This window comes from Perognathus longimembris, chromosome 6 (genome assembly GCF_023159225.1).
Source record: "Perognathus longimembris pacificus isolate PPM17 chromosome 6, ASM2315922v1, whole genome shotgun sequence".
Classification (NCBI taxonomy): Eukaryota; Metazoa; Chordata; class Mammalia; order Rodentia; family Heteromyidae; genus Perognathus; species Perognathus longimembris.
In genome coordinates this window covers 14,870,941-14,888,828 of record NC_063166.1, presented here as the reverse complement: position 1 = coordinate 14,888,828, position 17,888 = coordinate 14,870,941, and the positions used below count along the sequence as shown (strand labels likewise).

Sequence of the window (17,888 nt, the reverse complement as noted above, 5' to 3'; positions counted from 1 at the left end):
CTCTCGGGAGCCAGTGGACGAGTAATTATGACGTCACGCCCTGCCGGCGCGAGCCGCGTCGACGCTCTAGCCCGCCAGGCGCTCTCGCTGCTCCTCCGCCGGCGCCGAGCCGACGCTCTAGCCCACCGAGTCTGACGTCGCGCCTCCAGCTGGCTCCAGTCCCGAAGCGCCCGCTTTTGGCTGCGGATTCCGGAGGCGGGAGGTGTAGGTGAGAGGGGGCCCTGGGTCTCTGTCCGTCTCTCTTTCTCTCTCTTTCTCTCCCCCCCCCTCAGCCTTGTCCCCTCCACCTCTCTCTCCCCGATATACTTGTTTCTCTTCCAGCCCTCGACCGCACGTCAGGCATGGACGTGGACAGAACTTGCTCCAGCTTTCAGTCGGACTTCGATTTCTGTCCGGATTGCGGCTCGATCCTGCCCTTGCCTGGGGCCCAGGATGCGGTCATCTGTACACGCTGTGGCTTCTCGGTCAACGTGCGGGGTGAGAGGCCTTGTCGGGGGTCCCTCAGAAGGGGGCCTGGGGTGGAAGGAGCCGAGGCTTGGGGAACCCTAAAACCGCTGGGATTGGAGAGGGAGACCCTAGTGCAGAAATCCAACACTTGTATATTTGGTCCAAAGGAAAAACAAAAACTGAAGGGTAGGATGTCAGAGTGCCTGGCCTAATTGGGAGGGCATCACGGGTATTAGTTGCCGCCGTTGTTTTAGCCACGTTTTTATTGCCCATGCAGACTTCGAAGGGAAGGTTGTGAAGACTTCAGTTGTGTTCCACAACCTGGGGAGTGTCGTGCCTATGTCTATGGAGGAAGGACCTGAGTCGCAGGGACCCATAGTAAGTTAATGAGATCAAGAACTGACTCCATAAAGAAGGTAGAGAAAAAAATGTAGGGTGGTGGTGATCACAGATTCCAAGAAGCAAAGAGCAGGAGAGGGGGAATCTTCAAAGGAACATGATGGCTTGATCCTTACTTTTAAAAATGTAGAGCTAGCTGGGTGCAGATGGTTCACACCTGTAATCCTAGCTACTCAAGAGGCTGAGATCTGAGGATCGTGATTCAAAGGGAGCCGAGCCCTGGCAGAAAAGTCACTGAGACTCTTATTTCCAATAAACTACTTAGAAAAGGCCGGAAGTGGCACAGTGGCTGTAGTGGTAGAGTGCTAGCCTTGAGCATGAAGAGGCGCAGGGACATCCCCCAGGCCCCTGAAGTTCAAGGGGGGAAGGGGGATCTATGACTAGGCCTTCCTAATCCATCAGGTTCTTTCCTAGGTTGATAGGCGCTGCCCACAATGTGGTCATGAAGGAATGGCCTACCACACCAGACAGATGCGCTCAGCTGATGAAGGGCAAACTGTCTTCTACACCTGTACCAAATGCAAGTAGGTATTCTTTTCCTTCCACCTGTCCCTTCTGTGTGGTTGCTAACTTAAAAAAATAAAGTGAAAGCCGTTTTTGTTTATTGTTATACTGGTGTCACTCTACCACTTGAGCCATTTTCAGCCCTTTTTAAATTTAGTTTGTTGTTGTTTGTTTTCTTGTATGCTGGTCCTGGAGCTTGAATTCAGGGTCTTGGCACTATCCCTGAGCTTCTTTTTTTCAAGGCTAGCGGCTCTACCAGTGGAACTACAGCTCTACTTCTGGCTTTTTTAGTAGTTTATTGGAGATAGTGTCCCAGACTTTCCTGCCCTGGGGGGCTGCCTTCAAACCAGGATCCGCAGATCTCATTCTCTTGAGTAGCTAGGATTACAGGCATGACCCACTGTGTCCTGACTGATTATTATTTTTAAGACAAGCTCTTGTTTTTGCGCCTGGGGTGGACCTCATACAGCAATCCTCTCACATAGTTGTGATGACAGGCGTGTCTTACCACACCCAGTTTATTTATTGAAATAGGGTCTCCATAATGTTTTTCCCAGGCTGGCTGGGATCTGGAGTCCTCCCCCTTCTTTGCCTCCTGAGTAGCTGGGATTTTAGGCATGGGCCACCACCACCTTTAGACTGACTAGTCCCATGAGTTTGAACCCAAGGCCTCAAACATGCTAGGCAAGTACTCTACTATTCAGCTATACACTCTGAGCTCTCTCTCTCTCTCTCTCTCTCTCTCTCCCCCCCTCCCCCCATCTCCCTCCCTCCCTCTCCCTCTCTCCCTCCCTGTTCCTCTGCTTCCTGAGATTTTTTTTTATGAGACTCAGTTTAACCTTTTGAGAAAATTATTGGCGAGACCTAAGATGTTTGTGTGCTTCATATTGATTTTTTTTAATTGCCAGTCCTGGGGATTGAACCATGAGCTCCTTTTGCTCATGACTAGCACTCTACCACTTGAGCCACAGCACCATTCCAGCTTTTTCTGTTTGTGTGGTACTGAGGAATTGAACCAGGGCTTCATGCATGCTAGGCAAGCACTCTACCACTAAGCCACATTCCCAGCCAGATACATTATTGTTTATCCCAGCATTTTTAGTTATTTTGATGTTGGAGTTGGAAGAATTTTTAAGGGAACTATATCTTCACGATGTCATAAATTAGGATCCTTCCTTGGTTATAGAGTTGAGTAGCTTATTTTACACTGCTAGAAGCTCTTCCTTTGGTTGAATATAACAACTCCCTTTTTTTCCCCATAGGTTCCAGGAAAAGGAAGATTCTTGATCTGTTTTTCTGGACAAGTCAACAACACCTCCCTCATCCATCCTCTTTGGTTGCAGTACTTTGCTCCCAGAGAAATGTCTGGATCATCATTTGGAGACTACCATTGTCCCCCAAAGAACTCTTACCCCTACTTGAGTTTATTAAAATTATATTTTTCTATAAAATCTTGACATGTTCTTTATAAATCTTTTTCTAAGAGCTTGCAGAGAAATGCTTGTGAAGAAATAAAAAGTCCACAAGGACAAAATCATAGAGCCAGAAATGAGGCTAATATTAAAAAGAAATGATCAACTATTGGATGCTAACAAAAAGAATAGCAATAAGTATTCTAAATCTGGCTAAATCAGTTCCTGAATGAAAGAAAAAGTGGGTGTTTGATGACAGAGTCAACATAATGTTGACCAGATTTGTTTGGTATATAAATTTAGATATTGGGATACAAAATGTAACTATAGGAGGTTACTTTTGAAATTGTTTTACTGCTCATTAGATAAATACATATTCATTATCATAGATTATTTAGAAAGAAAAAAAAAGTTTCTAGGACCTCTCCCCCACCCATCTCTGGGAATGTGGCTTAGTGGTAGAGTGCTTGCCTAGAGATAACAATTTTTTTATTTGTGCTTGTGTAGGTACATTGAAACATGGTTTTATTACCTTCATATGTTCTAAAAAGATTATACTATATATGCTGAATTGTTTTTCTTGACTTGAACTTCTGTTTTCAAAGCCTCACGTACTAGGCAAACACTTTCCTATTTGAACCACTTCCCAAACCCCTACATCAAAAGCATTTTGAGGGCACAAATTCATAGTCCAAGCACAATGAGAAGTGTTCTGATTCGAGAATCACTGTTTCTGATTTCTTTTTTTTTTTTTTTTTTTTTTTTTTGGCCAGTCCTGGGCCTTGGACTCAGGGCCTGAGCACCGTCCCTGGCTTCTTCCCGCTCAAGGCTAGCACTCTGCCACTTGAGCCACAGCGCCGCTTCTGGCCGTTTTCTGTATATGTGGTGCTGGGGAATCGAACCTAGGGCCTCGTGTATCCGAGGCAGGCACTCTTGCCACTAGGCTATATCCCCAGCCCACTGTTTCTGATTTCTTTTGCGGAAATGAAATTAGCAATGGTTATCTTGGAATTGCATGGCTCTGTATAGATTCAGAGTTCTCAAACATGATACTCTCATTTGACCCCCACAGCAGCTTGTAGAGATGGAAAGGGCAGTCTTACTCACTACATTTAACTGTCCTGACGTTTAGCTTTACTAATCCCCAAGATTAAAAGATCTTTTTTCTTAATTCCATTTTACACCTTCCTCTCAGTCACTTGAGCTAAGTCCCCAACCCCACTGGGGTTTGTTTTTGTTTTTTGAGATAGGATCTCTCTCTAACTTTACCCAGGCTGTCCTGGAACTCATGGTCCTCCCTTCTTGGCTCTAAGTACCTGGCAAAAGGCATTTACTACCAGGTTAAGCTGGGACTTGCCCTTTCTTTCCCTCTCTCCCCCCTCCCTTTTCTTTTTTCTTTTTCTTTTTTATACTAGGGCTTACGTTCAGGGCCTGGGGTAACATCCTTTATTAGCTTTTTTCCTTCTCTAGGCTGGCTAGTGCTTTATTTACCACTTGCCCAACAGCTCCATTTCTGGCTTTCTGCTGACTAATTGGAGTAATTCTCATGGACTTCCCTGCCTTGGCTGGCTTCAAACTGTGATCCTCAGATTTCAGCTTTCTGAGTAGCTAGGATTACAGGTGTGAGCCACCAGCGCCGTTCATTTTCAGTACAGTGTCCAGTGAGTACCACTTGTGCATCTGTTCACCCTCTGTCCTTCCATTTCCTTACCCTTCCAAGATAAACAGGATGAAAACAAAAACAGCAGCAGCAACACACACACACACACAAAACCTTGTTTACGTTTCCTGGAGTTCATTTCAATAAGTTTTATATGATCAGATGCACATGGGCATTTTGCCTTTCTGTTCTCCTAAGAGCATCCTTCTCTGTATGAATGCCTGGAGTCCCGTAGACTTTGATTAACTACAACTGCTCCCAGGTCCCTGTTCCCATATAAGAAACCCAGACGGAACAATAAGCGCACAGGCACTGGTTATGATGCGGTCTCCAAGATACCTGTGTCCCCACCCAGGGCGAAGGACGAGGGGAGGAATGGCTCTACTGTGGGGATCCCAGTGCTAACGCCTTTAAAGCTGGTCCAGCTCTAACCCGCTCGGATGCTTGTCCCCTAAGTCCCGCCCTCTCTGCGGCGCTTGCGCATTGCCGTCTTACGGCGGAACTCAGCCGGTGACGCCTGCGCGGTAACGCGCTCGGCACTGCGGAAGTGGACGCGGGGAACTGCAGAATGCGTCACACACCCGGAAGTGCAAAGCCGGAGGTGGAATTAGGTTATCCCCCAGGGGTGGGTAGACGAGAGGCCCTGTAGGAGGGGGAGAAAAAAAAAAAAAAAAGACAGAAGATCGTGGCTACAACTGTGAACCGGATACCGATTCTCTTAGAACTCAGAGAAACAGCCGAAGGGAAGAGCGTCTCATCCCCTTCCTCCTCTCCTCCCTCTCCTCCCTCTCCTCAGCCCTCGCCATGGCTGAGGCAGGGGCTGGGCTGAGTGAGACCGTCACCGAGACGACGGTTACCGTGACAACCGAGCCCGTGAGAAAGGCGGGGGGTGGGTGGGGGTGGGTGGGACTGTTGAGGGGTCTGGAAGGTACCCAGAGGGTGGGGACAAGGGCTCTGGAAAGTTGTTGGAGGGCCTGGGCATCTGGGAGGTGTGCGGGCGGCTGTCGGGTGGGGAATGATCGCCAGGGACTGGAGATGTTTTGAGTGGCAGACATCGCGGAAGCGGCTGATCCAGGAGCCCCTAGCAGAGTGTTAGGGTTAGGATGTAACTGTCATTGCTTGGAGTGGCGGTCTGTTTAAGTAATAAAGGGAAACTGAGGGTTAAGGACTAAGGAGGAAATGACAGGCTGCGTGAGAAAGCATGGGTAGAGGCCATCAATAGGGGAATTTGCCCAGAAGCATATTTTTCAATAGATAGTTGTTGAATGGATGAATGTAAAAGAGAGTCCAGGGAAAGAGGTGGCCAATAAAGAAGATCGCAACTTGAAACATTAAAAGGAGGTTATCTAAATAGGAAACTGCTTTCAGCGGCACAGGATCGCTTTGGGTTTAATGATCTGTGGATTAAGGGAGTTTCATAGTTTAGAAGCAATTCTTACTGGAAATTCCAGAATGTTAGGGAAAAGACAGATAATAGGAGAGGGCTAGGCTTGAAGATGAGAAGTAAAGATAAAGCTTTCTTTTTATTTGGTGGTTTATTGTGTCATGTTTGTTTCTGGTTTGCAGACTTGTTGACAAGATTTTTGTTTGTTAAATGGGAAAAGGAATAGAGGAGGTCTTGGAAGAGAAAAGGAGGTCAAAGATGAGTTACTGAGTCTGAGCTAATGATTATTACCACCAAGGATGATATGGGGAAGAAAATGGAAAACTATGGAGGATTATATTTGAAAATTTGCTAGGACCTTCCCTATGTTAGGAATTGTGTCTTGTCTGGATAATAATGGTTATCAAGAATAATAAATAATTAAGGATTCAGTGAGGTTAAAAGCCTAGCCTTTTTTTTTTTATCATCTCCCAGCACTTGGCTCTTGTGGTGCTGTATCATCTGGTGGTACTGACTGAACTGGGGAAGTGAAGAGGATGTAATCTGGGAGGGAATGGGAAAGATCAGTAAGAACAAAACACCTCTTAACCTTCTAGGAGAACCGGAGCCTAACCATCAAACTTCGTAAACGGAAGCCGGAGAAAAAGGTAGAATGGTCAAGTGACACTGTGGACAATGAGCATATGGGGCGTCGTTCATCAAAATGTGAGTAATTTGTGGGCTCACAGTATCCCTGGAGTTTTGGTTTCCCTATATATATATTTTCTGCTTCCTCGCAGTCATTTTCTTAGTGGTTTTCTTGGCAATTCTTAAGGAAAAGAGATTAAAGCTTGAGAGAAGAATGGTAGGGCTAGAACCTTGAGGTACCAAAGCCTGATAGCAGGGAGGTATCAGAGATGAGAGAAGTAGAGCTTTAGTTCTTGGCTTTTCTAGCAGAATAAAATGGATGAGTGCCTGAGTTCTGGTGAGGGGAGGGAATGCTGAAGAAGCTAGATCCGGAAGATGAGAGGAGACAATGATAAAAGTAGGAATTTTTAGAGATCCAGGGGGAATTGAACTGACTGAACATCTTTCTTTCTTTTTTTTTTTTTTCCAATTGTGAGACTTGAACTCAGGGTCTGGATGCTATCCCTAAGCTCCTTTGCTCAAGGCTAGTACTCTACTACTTTGAGCCACAGCTCCACTTCATTTTTTGTGGCTAATAAGAGTCTCACAGGGGCTTCTCTGCCCCGGGTGGCTCAGATCTTAGCTTCCTGAGTAGCTAGGATTATAGACATGAGCCACCATTGCCCAGCTGGCCAGCTAGCCTGCCTTCCTTCCCCTTCCCTCCTTCCTTTTCTTCCTTCCTTCCTTCCTTCTTTCCTTCCTTCCTTTTCTTCCTTCCTTCCTTCCTTTCTCTTTCTTTCCTTCTCTCTTTTTTTTTTTTTTTGGAAATGTTTTGCTATATATAGTCCAGGAGGGCCTAGAATTCACTCTTGGATGCCCCAGGCTACCTTCACACACACTATTCTTCCTACCTTACTCAGCCTCCTGAGTTCTGGAATTACTGGTATGTATCACCATGCCTGGCTCTTAACTGAACATCTACTCTTCCTCTTTTTTAACTGGGCTCCTCCCTCCAAATCCAGGCTGCTGTATTTATGAAAAACCGCGGGCCTTTGGTGAGAGCTCCACTGAAAGTGATGAGGAGGAAGAGGAAGGCTGTGGTCATACACACTGTGTACGAGGCCATCGACAAGGACGTCGTCATACAACTCCAGGAGCCACCCCTACTACCCCTCCTCAGCCTCCTGACCCCTCCCAGCCTCCTCCAGGGCCAATGCAGCACTAAATTCCTCTCCCCTACGATTCCTGTGTCTGTCTGGCCCTGAATGTATCCATGTGGCTACCTGAAACTAAACCCTTGGTTTGATCCCTTCTCTAGCCCCCTCCTTCCCTCTCTGTCTGATAGGGAGAAGAGGAAGAGGAGGCCTGACTTGCTGCTATTCCAGAACCCAGGCCTTTGGGTTCCCCTCGCCCTCATTGCAGCCCCCTAACCCCCAGTTCCCACTCTTGTAGGGATCTAGGCACCTTGGTCCCAATTTCTTCCCTTTATTTTCACTGCCAAACTGCCTGTCCTGGGACCCAGTTATCTTGGCCTCCTGCACTGTCAACACGAGTCCCAAACACTGAAATTGGGTTTTCAATGATCCCAGCTGTCACTGCCAGGGTCCCAGTCGGATTCAAGGCAATTTTGCTCCAGCTCTGCTTGTTATTCCTGGCTTAAACATCTATTTATGCACATATATAGTCTAATTCTTAGTCCTTGCCTGTGGGATATGAGAATTTATGGGAGACCACAGGGCTCTGAGCACTTCCCCTGCCAATCTATTCTGCCTTTAAAAGGAGACTGTAGGGAGGTCTTTGCCAGTCATTCCCACCTCTAATGAAAAGTGTAACAGGAAATAGTCTTGTCCCCACCCTATTTGACCTAGGTTTCCTGGCAAAGATAGCTTGAGACTGATCACTTGCGTAAAAGGATTTTCTAAGCCTTTGGTGGTTCAGCTTTGGAGACATCTAGTACAGCTCTACAGCCTGGGTTGCTGGAAGAGGAAAGCAACGGGAGACAGCAAAGAGAAGGGGCATGGCCCCTGTACTGTACTCCTACCCCTTCCTTCCTAAGCTTTGATGTCTCTACTAACCCAAACATTCAGCTGCCTCAGCCCTCCCTACCCTGCACGGGGATCTGGTTATCATTTACCAGGCCCCTTGCCGTGCACAGTTGCAGAGAGATCAATCAAATCTTTACCACCACTGAAATCTCATTTATTGCCACAAATGCACAAAATAAATAACCCAACATCACAAAATGTGTTAAATACGGGCCCATTTATACATATGGGAAAAGATACAAGAGTATGCACAAAGATGTCTCTGTCCCAGGTTGAGGAGAGGTGAAGTAGCACCATTGAGTGATTCCTTTATGTGCAGGGGACAGTTTCAAGAGAGTAGGTTTTTGTTGTTGTTGTTTTAGTGGGAAAAGGGTATATGAGTGTAAAGTCATGGAAGAAAGGTCAAGTAGAACTGGCTTGCACATATATGCATGCGTGCGCGCGCACACACACACAGTGTATATGGCTTCTTTGGGTAGAGGTTCTTGTTTCTTGAGGGCCAGAAAGCTCCAGTCTTCCAGCTGTGGAGGAGGCACGGGGTCTATTGATATGAAGAGAGGCCAAGGCCTGGGTAGTAAACGTGCTGCTTACCAGTACAGATGGGCAGAGCCTGATCCCCAATCCTGGCCTGGAATAGTACAGTGGGGAGAAGTTCTTTGGGAAGTACAAGGGGATGGGTGAGAACAAAGCTGCTGCTGTGGGCACGGAAGGGTGTGGAACCCTGGAGGCCAATTGGAGTCATCTGAGGAGAATGTGGGTTCGTGGGGGGCTATGGATGTGGTCACTTAAATGAGTGGCGATTTCACCACTAGAAAGGAAGCAGCCCACAGGCCGGAATGGGTGCCAGGGGCAGTCTCAACTTTCTCCGGGCACAATCCGCAGGGGGGCGCGGGGGTCGCAGGTGCACAGCAGGGGGAAGATGCGCTCGCCCAGGGGCCCAGGGGCCTGGAAGGCAAACAGCAGGTCCAGCGAGCGGCCGTCATAGAAGGCCACGCGGCCCCGCTCCCAGTCCAAGTCCACGCGAATGCGCCGCGGCGGGGGCCCCGCGCCGCCCAGCAGGGTGGGCTCGGGGGCGGTGAGGGCCCACAGACGCCCGCCGCGGCCTTCCAAGGCCCACACGGCCTCGGCTGGGCACAGCCGAACGCGGCCCTTGCGTTGCACTGACTCCCCGGCCGCGCCCACGGCGTAGCGACTCTCCCCGTCCTCCTCGTCCTCCCCGGATGAGTCTCTGCCCGAGGCGGCCTCCGCCGTCTCCACCTCCCAGCAGTGGCGGCCGGCCCCGAAGCCCTGGGCGCCCAGCACCGCCGGGAGCTCATCGAAGCGCGCGGGGCCGTCCAGGGGCGCGGGCGTCCCCGCCGGCGCCAGGCGCACGCTGCGGCGGTCGGTGGAAACGAGCAGGCGACGGTGGGCAGTGCCCGGGTCCAAGGTCAGGTCGGCTGCAGAGGAGGAGGCGGGGAGAGGACCACGTGAGAGCGGTGTCCTAGTCTGGAGCGGGGTCGGGCGGAGCATCGGCCATGGGGGGGGGGGGGGGGGGGACGGGGCGGGGACACAACCCAGGCAGCCACGAGAGGGATCAAGCCTGCGCGCTGGTGCACCCCTGTGGATTTGAACTTGGGGAGGGATGGTGGTGGCCCAGGCAGAGGGGCTCAGCGCGGAGGTCAAATGTGTGTTTTGTGGTGGTGGAGGAGGAGGGGAAGTAACACTTCAATCGGCTGCACCTGGGCCGGGGCGTAGGCGCTGGGTCAGCAGGATGGGGGAGGTGGAAAAAACTGATACCTGATACCGGATCCCCAAGTGAAGGAGGGGAGGGGCACACGGAGGAATCCAAGACATCCTGCAAAACCAGCCACCCACTCTCAGGCATAGGTGGTGGTAGACTGGCTTATTTCTACAAGGGGTATGAGGTGGAGGAGAGAAGAAAGTCGAGCTAGGCAAAGGGACCAAAACGAAAGACCTACTAGCCCTGTGTGTATGGAGTGCTTTAAGGAAAGATATCTGGAACTGGGGTGCCAAAAGCAATCCAGAATCAGGTGGGATGATGGATGACTCCGAGGATAGAATATCTTTACACTGTTTAATAAAGGGTGGAGAGCATCTTTGGGAAGAAAGGAGGGAGGGAGGCAGGGAGGAGGTGATGGAGTCCTTGGGACCCTTCTAGACAAGAGTAATAGAGAGGGCTGGGAATATGGCCTAGTGGCAAGAGTGCTTGCCTGATATACATGAAGCCCTGGGTTCGATTTCCCAGCACCACATATATAGAAAATAGCCAGAAGTGGTGCTGTGGCTCAAGTGGCAGAGTGGGAGCCTTGAGCAAAAAGAAGCCAGGGACAGTGCTCAGGCCCTGAGTCCAAGCCCAGGACTGGCAAAAAAAAAAAAAAAAAAAAAAAAAGAGTAATAGAGATGGAAGCTCAGAAATTTTTGAGAGGCTAGCAGAGTCATGAACTCCAGAGGTCTGTTTAAGTGTGATTTGCTAGAGGGATCAAAGGCTGGAATATGAGAAAGTAAGTACACACATTGTTTGTTCTGACTTAAATTGTGCCTTCATATAAAAAGATGGGTTGAAGTACTCCAGTATCTCTAAATGGGCTTTATAGGATCTTTATAGAGGTAATTAATTTTAAAAGGATATCATTGGGGGTGTCCCTAATCCAATGTGATCCGTACCTTACACAAAGGGGAAATTTGAACACAGAATCAAATGTACACACAAGGATGACCATGACAACTGAAGAGCATCTGAAGCCAAGGAATTGCTGAGCTGCCAGTAGCTAGGTCCTCAGCTCTCAGAAGAAGCCAACACTGTCCATACTTGGATTTCAGATTTCTACTTCTAGACTTTGAGATTATAGATATCTATACCATCAGGGTGCTTGTGGCTCACGTCTATAATCCTAGGAATTCAGGAGGGTCAAGGTTCAAAGCCAGCCCAGTCAGGAAAGGTCATGAAGCTCTTGTTTCCAATTATCCAGCAAAAAAAAAAAAAAGAGCCAGAATGGAGCTGTGACTCAAGTGGTAGAGCACCAGCCTTGATTTAAAGCCAGCCTGGGCAGGAACGTCTGTGAGACTCTTTTCTCCAGTCAACCATCAAAAAGCTGGAAGTGGAGCTGTGGCTCATGTGCCAGTCTTGAGAAGAAAAGAAAAAGCTAAAGGACAGCACTTAGGTTCTGAGTTCAAACCCCAGGACCAACAAACACAAAAATCCTTTCCTTACCTGTAAGTCTATGGAGCATGTTTTTGACCACTGGGTAATCTTCAGGGAGATCTTCCTCTGAGTTAGATGACTTGGGTCTTGGGACATCAAACCTGAACAAATGAAACAGGTTAGGAAATCAGTAGCCCTTTATCTTCTGACACCCCTACTCACTACCCACTCACTTCTCTGGAGCAGGATCATACAGAGTCACCCCCCAGCAAACCTGCCTGTACGCGCAGAGGGAACATGATAGCTACGGCTGCTGCTAGTGGAAACGAAGGAACAAGAGCAGTGGAACTCACCGTCTCCATGTCTTCCTCATATCCTGGGGTAGGAGAAGAAAACAGGCATGTGAGTGCTGGGTTTAATACTATGAGAGGTCCTCCCCGAACCCCAGCCCTGCCCTAGGAGAGCTGAGTAGACAATGTCCCCATCACCTCAGATGCTCTCATTTCTTTCCCTCTTATTTCCTTTTTCGCACTTATGCTCTCTTCTTCCCACTTACTCTCTCTAATTCCTCTTTAATGACCTTTCCTTGCTCCCATTCCATCACCCCCCTAGCTCTACCTTTATCCTCTTTAGCTTTGTCCTCAGTGCTTCTTTCTTGCTTCCAGAGTCATTAATTTTCCTCTCCTGCCTCCTCAGACCCATCCTGCCTTTGTCAGAAGCCCCAACCTACCCACCATCCTGAGTATGTCCCAAATGTTCCACCCCCTACTGCATCATCACACAAACACACCCAGAGCCCTTGAACTAAGAGTTGGTACATAAAATCCTTACAATAAAGCTGCTTCCCCTCTTGTCATAAAAGCCAGTGGCGTTTATTGGGCCCTTTGTTTTGTGTCTCTCTACCCTGACCAAGGAAGCAGCTGGAAGAGGCCCAACAAATTTCACAGAAACCCATATGAGCCAGAAGAGGGCGCTGGATCATCTCCTTTCCAAAAACTGGGATCCCCTCCACCTCAACATAGACTCTTCCTGTTCACTGTCTAAGAAGGATGCTTGGGGCAGGCCAGTATGGTGGGGAGGGGGAGAGGGGGGGGAGAGGAAAGGCAATTTGCCTAATTATGCCAATTACACCTAGACTAATTAGGCCTGTGAAGACTTCAAAGGGCGGAAGCAGGATTCAAGACAGGCTGGGCTGTTGGGGGCAAGCCAGTCTCAGACGCCTGGGGGTCGCCAAGCAAATGGGGCTGGTTGGTGGCCAAGGAATTTGGTACCGGAAGGGGCTCAAGGTGGGAAAGCAATAAAGCTGGGATGTAGCGAGAAGGTAGAGACCCCAGTGTTTGCTTTCCGAGACCAGGCCTCCACCTGTCGTGACCACCCCTGCCTGGGGACATGGGAGGAGCTGAGAACAACATCACAACAACACCCAGCTGGGCTGAGGCCTGAGTTGGGGAGCCTCCACTCCCAAAGTGCTGCGAAGGCTGGGTGTCATCCCTGCCCTTCTATCCTTTTGTCAGTCTACTCCTTTCCTGCTCCTCCACTCCAGCCTTTTTTGCACTCCTTTCTCCAGCCTCGCCTTCTTGGCTGGTTCAGATCTCTCTCGACATCCTTCGGGTCCCCTGGTCGCCCTAGCCGGGTCACTTCCATGGGCCAGCTTAGCCCTTCTAGGATGCAGCCCTGGCTCGGGCTCCTGCGCTTTCTGCACACATCACAGAGGCGCGCGGGGTCTCCAGAGATGTCCACGTCCTCTCTGCTACCCAACCTGCCTCTCCCTCTCCCAGGCCTCGGGCCAGCCAGCCCCGCTGTGGACCGAGCTTCGATTCTTTCCCAACGTCCTTCCAGCACCCTTGACCTTGAGGACATCTGGTGACCCCGATGCTGCCCTCCCCTCCCCACATTCCTATCTTTTGCTTTTCTTTCCCAGATCGTCTATGATGTCCAAAGCCTAACCTTTCCATTAATGCTGTGTGTGTGTGTGTGTGTGTGTGTGTGTGTGTGTGCGCGCGCGCGCACCAAGTGCCTTCTCCCCCCCGCCCCCCGGCAGGTGTGAGCCTCCCCCCCCCTTCCACTTTCCCGCCAGTAGCTGGGGACCCACGGAGGCACCCTAGCCCCGCCGCCTCACCTCTCCGTGCGGGTCCAGGCAGCCCATGGTGGGGATGCGGCCACCCCGGCGTTTCCCCGAGCGGGCCCCAGGCTCGGCCAGCTTCTCCCGCAGCCCGCGGCTGATCCGCACCTCCACGGCCAGCCGCACGTTGGACCTCAGGCTGCGGCGGGGACACGGCAGGCCGCAGCAGGGGCAGGCGGTGGGGGGCGCCTCCGCGCCGAGCGCCGACGGGGCCCCCCAGCAGCGGGCCAGGCACGCGCGGCAGAAGCTGTGCTCGCACGCCAGAAGCACTGGATCCTCGAAGGGGCCCCCGCACAGCGGACACGTCGCCAGCTGCTCCAGACGCTCCACCAGCCCCGGGCCCAACTCAGGCGCCTCCATGGGAAGCTGGGGTCCGGGCGCCACCCTTTCCGAGACCCCCACGATCGCGGGCGAGCGCGCAGGTGGCCGGCCGCCCCGACAGCTGGCTGACTCGACGGCCCTCTCCCCGCCTCCCTCATGAACTTTCTGCCTGGGGATTTGCCTCTCGCCCCGGATAGTCTCGGTCTTGGCGAGTCTCCCCCACCACGTCAGGCTTTATAGGGAGGGAGGAGGCTCGGGCAGGAGGTAAACATCCAGCCTTGCGTAACGCCCCAGCTGGTTCTCCCGCTTCGCTGGGTGAAGCTCGGGGAAGGAGGGTGGAGAGAGGAAAGGGCCCAGCTCCTCGCTCCCGCGAGGTGGGCACCAGGGGGCGCTCCGGAGACGGGGCCTGGGCCGTGTGGGCTGGGGGAGCCCCCCGTCCGCCCCCTCGGGGGCCGGGAGCCCCCCCCCCCAGCCCTGTGCCTGTGCTGTGCGCACGGGCAGCGCGCCCCAGGCTGGCTCCGGGCACCGGCGCTCACATCGTCCGGGCGTGAGTCACTCCAGGTGGCTGGCACACCTACATCTGGGGGCCGCGCGCCGGAAGCGCGGAGCCTGGTGTGGCCTTGGCAGGCCTCAAGTGTTGGTGTGCGGCTGTCCTTGCCGGCGCCTCTCTGCTTTCCCTCTTCCTTGCCTATTAAGGGCCTGAGGACACCGTGGAGCTTTGGGATAAGGGGGTGCGGGCAGGCGCCCACATTCCTGCCTCAAGGAGTCAGGGAAGGGCGCTCGCTGGCTCTCAGGGCTTCTCTGCACTTTCTTCTTACGTCTTTCTCTTTTCCTTTTCTTCGGTGTGTTCTTATTTTCATTTTTCTCTTTCACTCCTTTTTTTGGGATGGCCCCAAGGATGATCTGTGTCAATTGTCTTGGTTCCAAAGAGCAGGGCTGGCCAAGAGAATGACCAGACTGGTGAAGCCATACCCACCATCTTCTGATTGTACCCTGGGTATGACCTCTTACCATTGCAGATGCCTGAAGCTTTCTGCTTTCTTGCTTTCTGCCCCACCCCCACCCATTTCTTTCCTTATACCTTCTTCCCTCACTTCTTCCTGTATCTCTTTTCTGCCTCCATCCTTTTCTTCTCTCTTCTTTCTTCTTCCCTGGCCTTTCCTCTTGCTACCTCCTCCTCTCTTTCCACCATGCCATGCCTCTCTGGACTGTCTACCACCTTGAGGAGTTGATAATAAATGTATCTTTGGCTGTTTACACTCGTGATCATGTACCCTGTTGTACAGTATGTGTGTGGTTATTGATGTCCAAAAGTCAACATACATACACAGATACACACACATAGTGCAAACACCACAAGTATATCTCAATAGTTTCGTATCCATTGACTATCACTAGTATGGGCACCCAGGATTATTTAGAGGACAGAGGCACCTACTCAAGCAAAACATGTCATTAGTTTTACTGCCAATAGTAACAATAATACCAGAGCACAGAGTCTTTATGGAGCAGTAGTACTTTATTACATACCCCCTCCAGCACCCTTCTTCCTCCTCCCCATACCTATTAGGAAGATGCTCCAGTATGACCCAGTGATAAACAAATCTGCACAAACAAGTGTACGTACATTCATTTTGGAGCAACACTCCCTTCTCAGTGCTCATAAAATGCACAAACAAAACTTAAGCACAACATTTACAAGGATGACCAAAATCTGTTGTGCAAAAGTGCATTTCTATGTTGTAGTAGGTAGAATTACCCCCCCCTCCAAAAAAAGATACATCCCATTTCCTGGAAACTGTGACTATGCTACCTTATTTGGAAATGGGGAGTTCTGTGTGTAGCTGGAACAATTAGTTGAACTTAAAGTACGGAAACTATTACGTTGGTCCACAGAGCACCAGCATAACAAGTACTCAGCCTGACATTGCTGGCTTTGAAGATTTGAGAAGAGGAACCATGATTTAAGGAAGCCCTCCAGGCCTTCTCCCTCTCCCTCAAAGACCTCTAAAAGCTGCCTTTAAAAGCCGCAAAAGCCATGGTAATGGATTTTCTACTACAGCATCCAGGTCAAACCACGCCCTGCTCACACCTTGATTTTACCCAGCGAGACCCTGTCCAGACTTGTGAACTGCACAATTCATAGACAATAAGTGTATTTTGTTTGAGACACTAAGTTTGTGGTGATTTTGTCACAGCAGCAATAGGAAATTAGTAAACATGCTTGCTCTTTCACCTGGGGTTCTGTGGCTCTTGGAATCTATCTGTATTAGCCTAGGTTTTTGTTCTTGGGTTTTGTTTTGTTTTTTGCTTATTTGGTTTGTTTGTTTGCTATGGGACAAAGTCTCATTCTGTAGCCCCATGCTGGCCTCACACTTGAACTCTTTATGCATCAGGATCTCAAGTGTTAAAATTATAACCAGACACCGCTATGCCCGGCTGCACATGGCTGTTTTTACACCCCACTATTTGTCCTGTGTTCTGAGTCTTGCTATCTGTCTTGGCTTTGACAGTGCTTTCTTGCATCTTTCCCTTTGAATTGTTTCATTTTCTTGGCTCCATATCTACCTTGTCTGGATTTTTTCATTTCCTTCCCCCCCCCCCCCCAGTCTTGGGCCTTGAACTCAGGGCCTGAGCACTGTCCCTGGCTTCTTTTTGCTCAAGGCTAGCACTCTGCCACTTGAGCCACAGTGCCACTTCCGGCCTTTTCTATACATGTGGTGCTGAGGAATTGAATCCAGGGCTTCATGTATACAAGGCAAGCACTCTTGCCACTAGACCATATTCCCAGCCCCCTTGTCTGGGTCTTGACAATGAGTTTTTTCTGGAACTGAGCCTGAAGTTCCCAGGTCTCCGAATCCCTTCAGGAAGCTCCTATCTACTGTCACCAAGGCATGCTCCTCAAAAAAGTCTGTTAGTAGTTGTTTTGTTTATTTTTGGGAGCCAGGGATAAAAAAACCCTGGCCCTGAGCTTTTCTTATCAAGGCTAGCTTTCTAACACTTGAGCCACAGCTCCACTTCCAGTTATGGTTGATTCACTGGAGATAAGAGTCTCACAAACTCTCCTACCTGGGCTGGCTTGGAATCCCAATCCTCAGTTCTCAGCCTCCTGAGTTGCTAGGATTAGAGTTATGAATCCTAGTTCACTGTCTTGACTGCATGTTAAAGCCTGGGAAACTTTCGAACTGCTGATGCCTGGGTGATATTTCAAACTAATTAGAGAGGACCTCTGGGGATGGGTTGCAGCAATTGGTCATTTTGAAAGCTCTTGCTTGATGTCTTGCATGATGGGGTGTGCAGGTGGACCCGCCCCTCCCATTCTATTCTTTCTGCTCTGGCTGCATGCAGTGCCTTATATTTTCCATTCCTTGGACAAGCCAAGGCACATCTGGCAGCCCAGCTTTTGCCCTCATTGTTCCTTCTGTGCCGGGGCCCCTCTTCCTCCATGCTTCGCTCAGCTCCCGCCAGCGTCTCATTCAGATCTCAAACCAACCACAACACATGCAGAGGGGCCTTCTCTTCTCTGTCTTTTTGCAATGCTAGGGATGGAAAGCAGGGCCTTGCCAGGCCAGTCCTCTATCACATCCAACGGGGTGCACATCCAGCTGCACAAAGGACTTCTTTACTACTTATAGTTCAGGTCATTTTCTTCAAAGCAATCCACTATTTCTGTAACCAAATGTATTGTCTTCGTCACTGTTCTATCCAACTGGCAAGCAGTATAGGGACAGGAACGAAACCTTTACTGCTACTCGGTGGGCACCTGGAACACAATCTGGCACTGGGAATGCCTCAAGCCAGTTGTTGAGCTACTCATCACTGATTGGGCAAAGTGAAAGGATCCTT

General features: G+C 50.2%; 3 protein-coding genes across 4 annotated transcripts; 2 read left to right on the top strand and 1 right to left on the bottom strand.

Moving 5' to 3' along the window:
* Nucleotides 1-86: 86 nt before the first annotated feature.
* On the top strand, nt 87-2,801 carry Polr1h (RNA polymerase I subunit H). 2 transcript variants are annotated; one of them, XM_048348226.1, is made up of 5 exons: nt 87-208; nt 340-477; nt 725-825; nt 1,261-1,370; nt 2,613-2,801. In XM_048348226.1, exons 2-5 carry the CDS (start codon nt 342-344, stop codon nt 2,635-2,637), a joined length of 372 nt encoding a protein of 123 aa, XP_048204183.1. In that variant the 5' UTR covers nt 87-208; nt 340-341; the 3' UTR covers nt 2,638-2,801. The 2 variants fall into 2 exon arrangements, with proteins under 2 accessions (XP_048204183.1, XP_048204182.1); XM_048348225.1 differs by having other exon boundaries at nt 98-208; nt 322-477.
* Nucleotides 2,802-5,007: 2,206 nt separating this feature from the next.
* Nucleotides 5,008-8,650, top strand: Ppp1r11 (protein phosphatase 1 regulatory inhibitor subunit 11). Its single transcript, XM_048348223.1, has 3 exons — nt 5,008-5,295; nt 6,403-6,511; nt 7,435-8,650. The coding sequence occupies exons 1-3, from the start codon at nt 5,227-5,229 to the stop codon at nt 7,635-7,637; spliced, it is 381 nt and encodes a 126-aa protein (XP_048204180.1). The 5' UTR covers nt 5,008-5,226; the 3' UTR covers nt 7,638-8,650.
* Nucleotides 8,651-9,160: 510 nt separating this feature from the next.
* On the bottom strand, nt 9,161-14,216 carry Rnf39 (ring finger protein 39). The gene is made up of 4 exons (XM_048348222.1): nt 13,719-14,216; nt 11,953-11,975; nt 11,669-11,760; nt 9,161-9,893 (listed from the first exon to the last, which is right to left on the bottom strand). The coding sequence occupies exons 1-4, from the start codon at nt 14,079-14,081 to the stop codon at nt 9,313-9,315; spliced, it is 1,059 nt and encodes a 352-aa protein (XP_048204179.1). The 5' UTR covers nt 14,082-14,216; the 3' UTR covers nt 9,161-9,312.
* Between the last annotated feature and the right edge of the window lie 3,672 nt (nt 14,217-17,888).